Source organism: Salmo salar, chromosome 02, assembly GCF_965601325.2.
Source record: "Salmo salar chromosome 02, fSalSal1, whole genome shotgun sequence".
NCBI lineage: Eukaryota > Metazoa > Chordata > Actinopteri > Salmoniformes > Salmonidae > Salmo > Salmo salar.
In genome coordinates, this window is record NC_138292.1 from 56047343 (window position 1) to 56062102 (window position 14760).

The 14760-nt window shown below is 41.1% G+C and overlaps 1 protein-coding gene across 1 annotated transcript; it reads right to left on the reverse strand.

Moving 5' to 3' along the window:
• Positions 1-4296: 4296 nt before the first annotated feature.
• On the reverse strand, positions 4297-14560 carry LOC106588557 (E3 ubiquitin-protein ligase TRIM39-like). Its single transcript, XM_014177700.3, has 2 exons — positions 14364-14560; positions 4297-8040 (listed from the first exon to the last, which is right to left on the reverse strand). Exon 2 carries the CDS (start codon positions 8036-8038, stop codon positions 6362-6364), a length of 1677 nt encoding a protein of 558 aa, XP_014033175.1. The 5' UTR covers positions 8039-8040; positions 14364-14560; the 3' UTR covers positions 4297-6361.
• Positions 14561-14760: the final 200 nt, after the last annotated feature.

Sequence of the window (14760 nt, forward strand, 5' to 3'; positions counted from 1 at the left end):
GAACGTTTGAACATCTTTAAGACCGATCTGGCCTTAATGGCCATGTACTCTTATAATCTACACCTGGCACAGCCAAAAGAGGATTGGCCACCCTTGTTCCTCTCTAGGTTTCTTCATAGGTTCCTGCTTTCCTAGGGAGTTTTTCCTATCCACTGTGCTTCTACATCTGCATTGCTTGCTGTTTGGGGTTTTAGGCTGGGTTCTGTGTAAGCACTTTGTGACATCTGCTGATGTAAAAAGGGCTTTATAAATACATTTGATTGTATGACTCGCTGTGCTAACAGGGAATAAGCAGCAAGCAAAACAACACTCTCAACACCCTGACAGATAACCTTCATGACTCATGTTGGTGTGGAGGGAATTCAAATGAAGATCTGATCGATTAATGTATGCTGTTTACAATCGATTTAGCTCTGTAACGGAGCCAGTCTCAGATATTTACAGACATAAGACTCTCAAAGGCCAAGGCACTGTGAGCCTGTGGGGCGTGGGCATTGGGCACACACACTACTACAACACTGACAGGACAAAAGTGTTTGTGTGTGTGTCTGAATTATCTTTGTTGGTGGCGATGCGTGCTATGCATGCAACTCCTGGTTTTCTTCCTGTGTGTGTGTGTGTGTGTGTGTGTGTGTGTGTGTGTGTGTGTGTGTGTGTGTGTGTGTGTGTGTGTGTGTGTGTGTGTGTGTGTGTGTGTGTGTGTGTGTGTGTGTGTGTGTGTGTGTGCGTGAGTGAGTGAGTGTGACTCTACAGCAGCAGTCAGATGGCCTGGCTGCCAGTCTGCGTTGGCCCTAATGGTGTGTGACAGGGACAGATCCGTTATGCCACGTCTTATTGGGCCGTCACATCTCTGCCACGGGCACGCATGACGAGCTGCCATGCGAGACTGGCTCGGAAAACAGCCAGAACATTCCGGAAAGAAGAGGCTTATCCTCCTCACTACCGCTCAGCCTCGCCCAAATTCTCCTCATGAACAGGTGCTGCGTTTAGTCATAGCAGCTTCATCACCGAGAGAGGATGAGCCACCTCAATCTGTTGTTTCTGATGAAATCCTTGAGAGTCTAATGAAAAAGTTGTTGAGCTCTCCTCTCCAGGCAAGCATTTGCCATAGACACACTCTTTAATGTTAACCGGCTATGACAGCAGACATTCAGCCAGTGCTAACGTCCTCTAGTGCACTGACGACATGGGAAAGAGAAGGACAGACGTGTTATAGGAATAACCATTCATTGGTCAACAGATAAAATGTTTCCTGAAGCTGAAACAAACGGGATTATTTGTTTGTCTGTGTTTGACCCATAATTACACAATCCCACGCTTGCTAAGTACCACAGTACGTGGTGGTGTGTGCTATTGTACACCAGGAAAGGATTTGTTTAACATTCAACAGGACATCCTTGTAAGGGCCATTATGCAGTGAAATCATCTATATGCAAGCAGTAGGAGAGCCCACTTACAGCATGGCTGTAAGAGCCCTCTTGTAGGTGTGATTGTAGTAAGTCATCTCTGTGTAGGTGATATTGTGCAATTCACCCTACATTGCTGACCCACATTTTATTATATTCCACTGAGTCCAATAGAAAAAAGAACACCATTGCTGTTCAGCCTTACCTTTAAAAAACATGTTCATACTCAAACCCAGACACACAACCACAACAACTGAATTCCTTGAAAATGCTGCTCCATTTCTGCAGTCCGTGCCCTCTGACTCAGGTAGCAGAGCTTGGGCAGATCTCAACCTCTGTTACAGTAACCTAGCTTATATGAATATAATTTTTCAGAGTCAAACTCAGACACAAGACCCCAAAAATCTATTCCTCAGCAGAAGTCCTTCTCTTCTTCTGCAGTGCCCCCTGATTCAGGTAACAGAACTTGGTCCAATCTCCAGTGTTTCAGTGACCTACATAAGATCCCAATTAACCTCCCTGGGCTAGGTGGGACGTTTGCGTCCCACCCTAGTCAACAGCCAGTGGAATCGCATGGCGTGAAATACAAATACCTCAAAAATGCTATAACTTCAATTTCTCAAACATATGACTATTTTACACCATTTTAAAGACAAGACTCTTGTTAATCTAACCACATTGTCCGATTTCAAAAAGGCTTTACAGCGAAAGCAAAACATTAGATTATGTCAGGAGAGTACCCTGCCAAAAATAATCACACAGCCATTTTCAAAGCAAGCATATATGTCACAAAAACCAAAACACAGCTAAATGCAGCACTAACCTTTGATGATCTTCATCAGATGACACTCCTAGGACATTATGTTATACAATACATGCATGTTTTGTTCAATCAAGTTCATATTTATATCAAAAAACAGCTTTTTACATTAGCATGTGATGTTCAGAACTAGCATACCCACCGCAAACTTCCGGTGAATTTACTAAATTACTCACGATTAACGTTCACAAAATACATAACAATTATTTTAAGAATTATAGATACAGAACTCCTTTATGCAATCGCGGTGTCAGATTTTAAAATAGCTTTTCGGCGAAAGCACATTTTGCTATATTCTGAGTACATAGCCCGGCCATCACGGCTAGCTAATTTGACACCCACCAACTTTGGCCCTCACCAAACTCAGATTTACTATAAGAAAAATTGGATTACCTTTGCTGTTCTTCGTCAGAATGCACTCCCAGGACTTCTACTTCAACAACAAATGTTGTTTTGGTTCCAAATAATCCATAGTTATATCCAAATACCGCCGTTTTGTTCATGCGTTCAGGTAACTATCCGAAGGGTGACACGCGAGCTCATTTCGTGACAAAAAAATTCAAAATATTCCATTACCGTACTTCGAAGCATGTCAAACGCTGTTTAAAATCAATTTTTATTCGATTTTTCTTGTAAAATAGCGATAATATTCCAACCGGGCGACGTTGTATTCATTCAAGGGCTGAAAGAAAAACATGGAGAATTCTCATGAACGCGCATCTCCAGTGTCACTGTCCCCAGCCTGACCAGTAACAAACAGAGCTGCTCTACTTCGCCCAGAGACTGCAGACATCTCATTCCACTTTCTGGCGCCTTCTGAGAGCCAATGGAAGCCTTAGAAAATGTCACGTTACAGTAGAGATGCTGTATTTTTGATAGAGATGCAACAGAAGGATAACAAATTGTCAGACAGGGCACTTCCTGTATGGAATCTTTTCAGGTTTTGGCCTGCCATATGAGTTCTGTTATACTCACAGACACCATTCAAACAGTTTTAGAAACTTTAGAGTGTTTTCTATTCAAATCTACTAATTATATGCATATTCTCGTTTCTGGGCAAGAGTAGTAACCAGTTTAAATCGGGTACGTTTTTTATCCGGCCGTGCAAATACTGCCCCCTAGCCCCAACAGGTTAAATCGGGTAAATGTTTTATCCGGCCGTGCAAATACTGCCCCCTAGCCCAGACAGGTTAACAACAAGAACATGTAGGCTCTGACCCAGAAACACACATCTAATGTCTTTGTCACCCAACCCTTAACAGGTGCAGAATTATAATTACATTTCCCCTATTACGTGGGCTTGGCAGATGGGTCACCTTCACCGCAGTTCACTTAATGTTGGAACTGAACCATTATCAATATAATGTGTGTGGAATTATTAGTAATTGGTGCACTGCTATTTAGCTTTGTCATTACTGCAAACAACCGCATCTAGGACATTCTACTGTATAGTGTGGGCACATTGTGCATTGATACATCAGATTCAGTAGGAGGTGTTATGTCAAATTATGGGTCAGTTAGATGAGGTGTGGTCAGAGCAGTCATATATACTGTAACTTGAGCCTGGCACAAAGCCACATTAGGCCTGAGTCAATAACCTGCATGTTTATTTTCTTTCACATACTTGAGGCATGATTGATTTAGCTAACATTCAGTGTGTCAGGTGGGCAGTTTTGCACTTTTGGAACTATTCCTATTGGTTCCATTGTGCCGGGAAGGCTAAAATGCACCTCAAGTATTTGAAATAGCAAATGTACATTTGACCCAGGTTTGTACTACCTGCATATGACCTGATATTATCATGTTTACGAAAAAGAGCTCGGAATCTACATTAAGTAAATCACTTAGGCCTATGCATTTCATCACAAAATGTGTTCAAATAGTCTGCCTGAATTACTGGATGTGAAAAGGTGTTTGCTGGAACACACACCTGCCTGTTGTTCCTGTCAGACCAGATCAGATTAGTTCAATTAACAATGCCAGGATTGCTGTTCCCCACACTCCTTTGGCGTTTTCTATTACAGCCAGTGATCCAACATACAGAGACGGATCAACACACACAGTTTAGGGAAGTACTTGTTCTTTATTTTCACATAATAAATGAGAGTAAGTTGTAATCATACATTTATACCAGGCGATTAGCTACTATACAGTGGTATACAGTACTTAAGTAAAAATACTTTAAAGTACTACTTAAATAGTTTTTGGGGGTATCTGTACTTAACTTTACTATTTCTGTTTTTGACAACTTTTACTTCACTACATTCCTAAAGAAAATAATTAACTTTTTACTCCATGCATAAATAAAGGAGGAAAGTGATGTGTTCTCACACCCAAAATTCCTTGTTACATTTTGAATGCTTAGCAGGACAGGAAAATGGTCCAATTTATACATTTATCAAGAGAACGTCACCCTGGTCATCCCTACTGCATCTGATCTGGCAGACTCACTAAATTTGAAATATTTGAAATGATTTATACTTTTACTTTTGATACTTAAGTATATTTCAAACCAAATACTTTTAGACTTTTACTCAATTAGTATTTTACTGGGTGACTTTCACTTTTACTTTAGTCATTTTCTATTAAGGTATCTTTACTTTTACTCAAGTACGACAATTGGGCACTTTTTCCACCGCTGAGTATACAGTGCATTCGGAAAGTATTCAGACCCCTTCACTTTTTCCACATTTTGTTACGTTACAGCCTTATTCTAAAATGTATTAAATAGATTTTTCCCTCATCAATTTACACACAATAACCCATAATGACAAAGCAAAAATATTACTATTTTTTAAATGTTTTGCAAATGTAAAAACAAAACTAAAATTTAAATATCTAATTTACATATTCAGACCCTTTACTCAGTTCTTTGTTGAAGCACCTTTGTCAGCGATTACAGCCTCGAGTCTTCTTGGGTATGATGCTACAAGCTTGGCACCTGTATTTGGGGAGTTTCTCCCATTCTCCTCTGCAGATCCTCTCAAGCTCTGTCAGGTTGGATGGGGGGTGTTGCTGCACAGCTATTTTCAGGTTTCTAGAGATGTTCGATCTGGTTCAGGTCCGGGCTCTGGCTGGGCCACTCAAGGACATTCAGAGACGTGTCCTGAAGCCACTCCTGTGTTGTCTTGGCTGTGTGCTTAGAGTCGGTGTCCTGTTGGAAGGTGAACCTTCACCCCAGTCTGAGGTCCTGAGCACTCAAGAGCAGGTTTTCATCCATAATCTCTTTGTACTTTGCTCCGTACATCTTTTCCTCGATCCTGACTAGTCTCCCAGTTCCTGCCACTGAAAAACATCCCCACAGCATGATGCAACCACCACCATGCTTCACCGTAGGGATGGTGCCAGGTTTCCTCCAGACGTGACTCTTGACATTCAGGCCAAAGAGTTCAATTTTGGTTTCATCAGACCAGAAAATCTCTGGAACTCTGGAACTCTGGAGCTCTGTCAGAGTGACCATCGGGTTCTTGGTCACCTCCCTGACCAAGGCCCTTTTCCCCCAATTGCTCAGTTTGGCTGGGCGGCCAGCTCTAGGAAGAGTCTTGGTGGTTCCAAACTTCTTCCATTTAAGAATGATGGAGGCCACTGTCTTCTTGGGGACCTTCAATGCTGTAGAAATGTTTTGGTACCCTTCCCCAGATCTGTGCCTCGACACAATTCTGTCTCGGAGCTCTTCGGACAATTATTTTAACCTCATGGCTTGGTTTTTGCTCTGACATGCACTGTCAACTGTGAGACCTTATATAGACAGGTGTGTGCCTTTTCAAATCATGTCCAATCAATTGAATTTACCACAGGTGGACTCCAAACAAGTTGTAGAAACATCACAAAGGATGATCAATGGAAACAGGATGCATCTGATCTCAATTTAGAATCTCAAACCTGTTTTTTGCTTTGTCATTATGGGGTATTGTGTGTAGATTGATGAGGATAATTTTATTTTTTATCAATTTCAGAATAAATCTGTAACGTAACAAAATGCGGAAAAAGTCAAGGGGTCTGAATACTTTTTGAATGCACTGTATATTAGAATACACAAAATACACAGGAACAAAGAACAATATTACTAAATCTATGCATCTTCATCCTAATAGGAAGAAAACAAAGCAACACATGTTTTTAATGACAAACATCCCTAATGTAGCACTGGGCCAGTCATCTGACTGACAGGAGAGATGACCAGTGGGGCTATGTTTCTTTCACCATCAGGATACCCACAGTGGAAGTATGGATAGAGTTTCTCTGTGAATTTGTGGCCAGTGAAAGAGCAGATGTGAGATCTGGCAGTGGCATCAACATCATAAATGGAGACCCGACCCTCCTCATAATCCACAAACACCCCCACCTTCTGGGGCTTCCTTTTCAGGCTCAGCTGTACTTTGGGGTCATTAGCCTCATAGTAATTATTTGTACTCAGCCCCAAAGTCCACACTCCATCCTCATGGCTCAGTGGTAACCACCCCTGCCTATTGATGGATTCTGTGGCCACTCCTAAATCCCATTCAGTCTTGCCCTTCACCTGTACCTCATAGTAAGATTTCCCTGAGGAGAAGCCCTCCTTCCCCAGGACACTGTATATATAAGTAAACCTCTTTGGGTTATTTGAGAGATCCTGTGATTGGTCCCCACATCTCACTTGTTTCCCATCCACGGACAGGATTAGTTCAGGATATGCTGTATCAGGGTCCAGAGTCACATTCACTGCATACTGCAGAATCGTCATCTCAGCTTCACACAACTTCTTCAGCTCATTCTCCATCTCATTATGAAATCTCTTTACCTCACTTGTCAGTTTGTCTTCCAGCTGAGATACAGCTCTCTTCATGTACCCCATGTGCAGGTGGCTTTGAACACTGATCTCCGACCAGTCCTTGGCCTTTACAGGGAGACACCAGGATGGGGAGCTCTGGAGGAGTTGGAGATGGTCCTTGGTGTGTGTGAGCTGCCCCAGCTCAGAGCTTATCCTCTTCAGCTCAGTGATTTCTTGCTCCAGTTCTTTAATGATACCTTCAGCCCACTTCTCTGTAGCTTCTTGCTTCTGCTCAATCACACAAATTAGTTCATCCTTACATTTATCAATGGAGTGAACTAGAGCGGTGAAGATCTGTACTTTGTCAGACATCTCCCTCTCAGTGTGTTTTTTGCTGAGATCAACTGAGTGTTTGATCTCCTTAACCTTCTGCAGTCGCTCCTGAATCATCTGCTTCACTTGTGCCTCCGTCTTCCCAAGCTGAGACTTCCTTTGGTCATATTCTTCTTCCAGAGGTACGCTGTTGTGAGCCTTGTGGTCGGTCTCAGAGCAGAACTGACACACACATGTCTGGTCAGTCCTACAGAACAGCTCAAGGAGTTTGTTGTGCTTCTTACACATCCTGTCTTCAAGGTTCTTTACAGGGTTGATCAGTTGGTGTCTCTTCAGGGCTGGGGCTATCTGATGGGGCTCCAGATGAGTCTCACAGTATGAGGTCAGACAAACCATGCAGGACTTCAGAGCCTTGCGCTTCCTGCCAGTGCAGACATCACAGACCACTTCTCCAGGCTCTGTAGCGAAATCCTCTCTGTCTCTCACTATCAATACCTTAAAAAGTTCTGCAACTCCTCTGAGTGTTCTGTTGACATCCGGTTCAGGTCTTATGTGGAATATCTGCTTACACAGGGGACACTGGAACAGGCCCGTGCTATCCCAGTATCCTTTGATACAGGCCTTGCAGAAGTTGTGTCCACATGGGATGGAGACTGGGTCAGTGAACACATCCAGACAGATAGAGCACTGGAACTGCTCTTCAGACAGGAGACTGCTGGGGGATGCCATATCTGGAACACATAAAGAATATAAACTATAAAGAACCCCCAAAACATAGGCTAAATCAGTTATTGGAATGAGTCAACTTCAATATCTTTGCTTACTAAACATACAGTGCCCTTCAGAAAGTATTCATAACTCTTGACGTATTCCACATTTTGTTATGTTACAGCCTGACTTAAAAAATGATGAAATATATTTGTTTCTCACTCATCTACACACAATGCCCCATAATGACCAAGTGAAAACATGTTTTTAGACATTTTAGAAAATGTATTGAAAATGAAATGCACAATTATCACATCCCTGAGTCAATACATGTTAGAATCACCTTTAGCAGCGATTAAAGCTGTGAGTCTTTCTAGGTAAGTCACTAAGAGGTTTGCACACCCGGATTGTACAATATTGGCACATTATTATTAGAAAAAGTCTTATATATGTGACTCACCACCTGGATTCGGTCTTATGCATGTCACGTCCTGACCAGTATAAGGGTTATTTGTTATTGTAGTTTGGTCAGGACATGGCAGAGGGTATTTTGTTTATGTGGTTCGGGGTGGTGTTTTATGTAGTAGGGTGTTTGATTTATTATTTCCGGGTTATGTTCTAGGTTTGTATTTTCTATGTGGTCTCTAGTCTTTTGTATTTCTATGTCTAGTTTATTGGGGTTGGACTCTCAATTGGAGGCAGGTGTTTTCTAGTTGCCTCTGATTGAGAGTCCTATATATGGGAATGTGTTTGGTTAAGTGTTTGTGGGAGATTGTTTCTTGTTTTGCATGTGTGAGCCTGACAAGACTGTTTTGTTGTTCGTGCATTCTTCGTTTGTTATTTTGGTGTTCTCATTATTTAAAATAAATACAAGATGAGCATCCACATTCCTGCTGCGTTTTGGTCCTCCATTCCCGACGACAACCGTTACAATGCAACAAAATTTGAAATGACGTTTTTTACATTGGATAAAAGTAGAGACTCAGAGGTACAAAATGGTATATCATACTTGACTGCATTGTTGAGGAACGAAGGGAAAGTAATTCTGCTTTGAAAGTTGATAAACTTGAAACTCACTTTTGAGAAAATATCTAGTGAAGAGCTCCTCTTTGTCTACGCCCATTGTCTACACCCATTTAGCATCGTTACCCTCACCCCTCTCATTTCTCCCTGAGAGCGCACACTTGACACTCTGGCCGATGATTTGTTTACCTATGGATAACATGAAAACAACCTAACCAGCTCTGCTGGCAACAATTTCATTATGCTTTTTTGCAGACATTTACCGACACCGGCCATATTCAACGCGTGTTGTACACTTTAGCTTAAGACATGTAGCTAGCTAGCTAGGTAAACAATGAACCAAGCTAGGTAAAAACGTGTAAGATCACACAAGTGAATGTAGCCAGCCAGATAATGTTTGCTAGTTAAACAACAATGAACATCCTGTCGTTACTACCCTGCATGAATATGCTGGGAGCTAACCATCCAGGTTCAATGTTAACTAGCTAACATTAGGCTCTAACTAGCGAAGCAAACATCTGTGGGATACGAATAATAACGTCAGCTAGGGAGCCAGCCATCTAACTTTAGCTAGCTAGCTAACAGTACAATTTAGCTTGAATTGAAACCACTTTCTGTAAAAATTAGAAATGTGTTATATCTGAAAATGTAGCTAGCTATCTTACCTGTATACATCTTCATGCATGATGGACGCGTCTCCCTGTCACGGATGCCATGCCACAGTTGCCCTGTGTTATGGCATATTATTTTCAAGCCAATTTAAGTCAAAACTGTAACTAGGCCACTCAGAAACATTCAATGTCATCTTGGTAACGAACTCCAGTGTGTTTTAGGTTATTGTCCTGCTGAAAGGTGAATTTGTCTCCCAGTGTTTGTTGGAAAGCAGACCGAACCAGGTTTTTGTCTAGGCTTTTGCATATGCTTAGCTCTATTATGTTTATTTTTATCCCCAAAAACCTCCCCAGTCCCTTGCCGATGACAAGCATACACATAACATGATGCAGCCATCACCATGCTTGAAAATTTGAAGAGTGGTACTCAGTGATGTGTTGTGTTGGATTTGCCCCAAACATAACACTTTGTATTCAGGACATAAAGTTAATTTCTATGCCAATTTATTTGCGGTTTTACTTTAGTGCATTATTGCAAACAGGATGCATGTTTTGGAATATTTGTATTCTGTACAGGTGGCGCAGTGGTCTAAGACACTGCATCTCAGTACAAGTGGCTTCACTGCAGTACCTGGTTTAAATCCAGGCTGCATCACATCGATTGGAGTCCCATAGGGCGGCACACAATTGGCCCAACGTCGTCCAGGTTTAGCCGCGGTAGGCCGTCATTGTAAATAAGAATTTGTTCTTAACAGACTTTCCAAGTTAAATAAAGCTAAAAATAAATGAATTCCTTCTTTTCAATATGTCATTTAGGTTAGTATTGTGGAATATCTACAATGCTGTTGATCCATCCTCAGTTTTCTCCTATCACAGCCATTAACCTCTCTAGGGTAGGTGGCACCAAATCGTCCCACCTACGTAACAGCCAGTGTAATCCCGTGGCGCGTTATTCAAAAACCTCAAAAATGTAAAAACTTCAATTTTTCAAACATATGACTATTTTACACCATTTTAACCTGTTTGGGCTAGGGGGCAGTATTGAGAATTTTGGAAAAAATATGTGCCCATTTTTAACTGCCTCCTACACCAACTCAGAAGCTAGAATATGCATATTATTGTTCAGGTTTGGATAGAAAACACCCTAAAGTTTCTAAAACTGTTTGAATGGTGTCTGTGAGAATAACAGAACTCCTATGGCAGGCAAAAACCCGACAAGGTTTCATACAGGAAGTGGCCTGTCTGACAAGGAGTCGTGCGTCTTGCATCTGTTTATTGAAGAGTAAGGATCTTAGCTGTAACGTGACAATTCCCAGGGCTCCAATAGGCTCTCAGAACCCGGGAAAAACCTGAACGATGACGAGGCAGCCTCTGGCTGAAACAGATTATCGCCTTATCCAAGTGGCCGATCAGAGGACCATTGAATGAGGTGCGTGCACGATTCGCCCCCGTGGAGAAATTTCATTCGGCTGTTTAGCTTATTGCAGATTCCCGGTCGGAATATTATCGCTTTTCTACGAGATAAATGGCATAAAAATTGGTTTTAAACAGCGGTTGACATGCTTCGAAGTACGGTAATGGAATATTTAGACATTTTTTGTCACGCCATGCGCCATGTGGCCCCACTGAGTGTCTAGCGTTGAGTTTGAATATGCAAAACACATTTCCAATTCATACGTGCATAATACACACTTGTACATACAGTTGAAGTTGGAAGTTTACATACACCTTAGCCAAATACATTTGAACGCAGTTTCACAATTCCTTGACATTTAATCCTTGCAAAAATTCTGTCTTAGGTCAGTTAGGATCACCACTTTATTAAGAATGTGAAATATCAGAATAGAGAGAATGATTTATTTCAGCTTTTATTTCTTTCATCACATTCCCAGTGGGTCAGAAGTTTACATACAGTCAATTAGTATTTGGTAGCATTGCCTTTAAATTGTTTAACACCATGGGACCACGCAGCCGTCATACCGCTCAGGAAGGAGACGTGTTCTGTCTCCTAGAGATTAATGTACTTGGTGCGAAAAGTGCAAATCAATTCCAGAACAACAGCAAAGGACCTTGTGAAGATGCTGGAGGAAATGGGTACAAAAGTATCTATATCCACAGTAAAACGAGTCTTATATCGATATAACCTGAAAGGCTGCTCAGCAAGGAAGAAGCCTCTGTTCTAAAACCGCCATAAAAATGCCACACTACGGTTTGCAACTGCACATTGGGACAAAGATCTTACTTTCTGGAGAAATGTCTTCTGGTCTGATGAAACAAAAATAGAACTGTTTGGCCATAATGAACATCGTTACGTTTGGAGGAAAAAGGGGGAGGCTTGCAAGCCGAAGAACAGCATCTCAACCGTGAAGCACGGGGGTTGCAGCATCATGTTGTGGGGGTGCTTTGCTGCAGGAGGGACTGGTGCACTTCACAAAATAGATGGCATCATGAGGGAAGAAAATTATGTAGATATATTGAAGCAACATCTCAAGACATCAGTCAGGAAGTTAAAGCTTGGTCGAAAATGGGTCTTCCAAATGGACAATGACCCAAAGCATACTTCCAAAGTTGTGGCAAAAGGGCTTAACCTCTATGGGCTAGGTGGGACGCTTGCAAAAACTTCAATTTTTCAAACATATGACTATTTTACACCATTTTAAAGACAAGACTCTCGTTAATCTAACCACACTGTCCGATTTCAAAAAGGCTTTACAACGAAAGCAAAACATTAGATTATGTCAGCAGAGTACCCAGCCAGAAATAATCAGACACCCATTTTTCAAGCTAGCATATAATGTCACATAAACCCAAACCACAGCTAAATGCAGCACTAACCTTTGATGATCTTCATCAAATGACCTTCATCAGATGACAACCCTAGGACATTATGTTATACAATACATGCATGTTTTGTTCAATCAAGTTCATATTTATATCAAAAACCAGCTTTTTACATTAGCATGTGACTAGCATGTGACTAGCATTCCCACCGAACACTGCCAGTGAATTTACTAAATTACTCACGATAAACGTTCACAAAAAGCATAACAATTATTTTAAGAATTATAGATACAGAACTTCTCTATGCACTCGATATGTCCGATTTTAAAATAGCTTTTCTGTGAAAGCACATTTTGCAATATTCTCAGTAGATAGCCCGGCATCACAGGGCTAGCTATTTAGACACCCAGCAAGTTTAGCACTCACCAAAGTCAGATTTACTATAAGAAAAATGTTATTACCTTTGCGTGCTTCGTCAGAATGCACTCCCAGGACTTCTACTTCAATAACAAATGTTGGTTTGGTTCAAAATAATCCATAGTTATATCCAAACAGCGGCGTTTTGTTCGTGCGTTCAAGACACTATCCGAAAGAGTAAATAAGGCTGACGAGCATGGCGCAATTTGTGACAAAAAATTTCTAAATATTCCATTACCGTACTTCGAAGCATGTCAACCGCTGTTTAAAATCAATTTTTATGCCATTTTTCTCATTAAAAAAGCAATAATATTCCGACCGGGAATCTGCGTTTAGGTAAACAGACGAAAGAAAATAAAGCATTCGGTCGACTCGGGCACGCGCCTAAGCCCATAGTACTCTGATCGGCCACTTGCCAAAAGCGATAATGTGTTTCAGCCAGAGGCTGCCTCGATATCGTTCAGCTTTTTCCCGGGCTCTGAGAGCCTATGGGAGCCGCAGGAAGTGTCACGTTAGAGCAAAGATCCTCAGTCTTCAATTAAAAGAGCCAAGATGAAACACAATATGTCAGACAGGCCACTTCCTGCATGGAATCTTCTCAGGTTTTGGCCTGCCATAGGAGTTCTGTTATACTCACAGACACCATTCAAACAGTTTTAGAAACTTTAGGGTGTTTTCTATCCAAAGTCAATAATTATATGCATATTCTAGTTACTGGGCAGGAGTAGTAACCAGATTAAATTGGGTACGTTTTTTATCCGGCCGTGTCAATACTGCCCCCTAGCCCTAACAGGTTAAACTCTGTGTTTAAAAGTCATCATTGGCCTCATGTTGAAATCCCTGAGCAGTTTCATTCCTCTCCGGCAACTGAGTTTGTTAGGAAGAATGCCTGTATATTTCTATTGACTGGGTGTATTGGTACACCATCCAAAGTGTAATTAATAACTTCACCATGCTCAAAGGGATATTCAATGTTTTTTTTTTTACCCATCTACCAATAGGTACCCTTCTTTGCGAGGCATTGGAAAACCTCGCTGGTCTTTGTGGTTGAATCTATGCTTGAAATTCACTGCACGAGTGAGTGACCTTACAGATACAGTAATTGTGTGAGACATTTATTATTGCAGAGTGAGTCCATGTAATTTATTATGTGACTTGTTAAGCACATGTTTACTCCAGAAATTATGTAGGCTTTCCATAACTTTTGAATACAAGACATTTCAGCTTTTCATATGTAATTGATTTGTAAAAATTCTAAAAACATGCACTACTGTCTGTAACACAACTTAAAAGTCAAGGGATGTGAATACTTTCTGAAGGCACTGTATATAGAGTAGTAATAACTGTACATTTATTCCGATTTAGAGTAGTTAGTCACATTGACCTGATATGGAACATATTGAAACGGTACGGTATGTTTTAGGATTTTATATAGAAATTCTTTTTTTTGCTAAAGACAAACAAGTAAAAACAGGTTTGGAAACAGAAAGGGCTGTGATTATCTCTTTACTCACGTTCGCTTGTGTGTGTGAATGTGTCTGTGTGGACACTGCTCTCTCCGCAACTCTGGTCCTAGTAGTGCAGCTGTGTAAAAAAGCCTCTGAAGATAAGACAAGATGTGTTACATTCCACTTCTATCAAGTCTCTGATGCTCCTTACCATCAGTCGAGTGACAGAATACCTGCATTGCAATGCTTTACTGTAAGTCTGTATTTCCTGCTAGCGTGATTCATAGATCACGCCCTTATGTAATTTCAATCAAATCAAACTTTATTAGTCACATGCACCGAATACAACAGGTAGACCTTACAGTGAAATGCTTACTTACGAGCCCCCAACCAACAATGCCATTTAAAAAAATATGGACAAGAATAAGAGATAAACGTAACAAGTATTTAAAGAGCAGCAGTA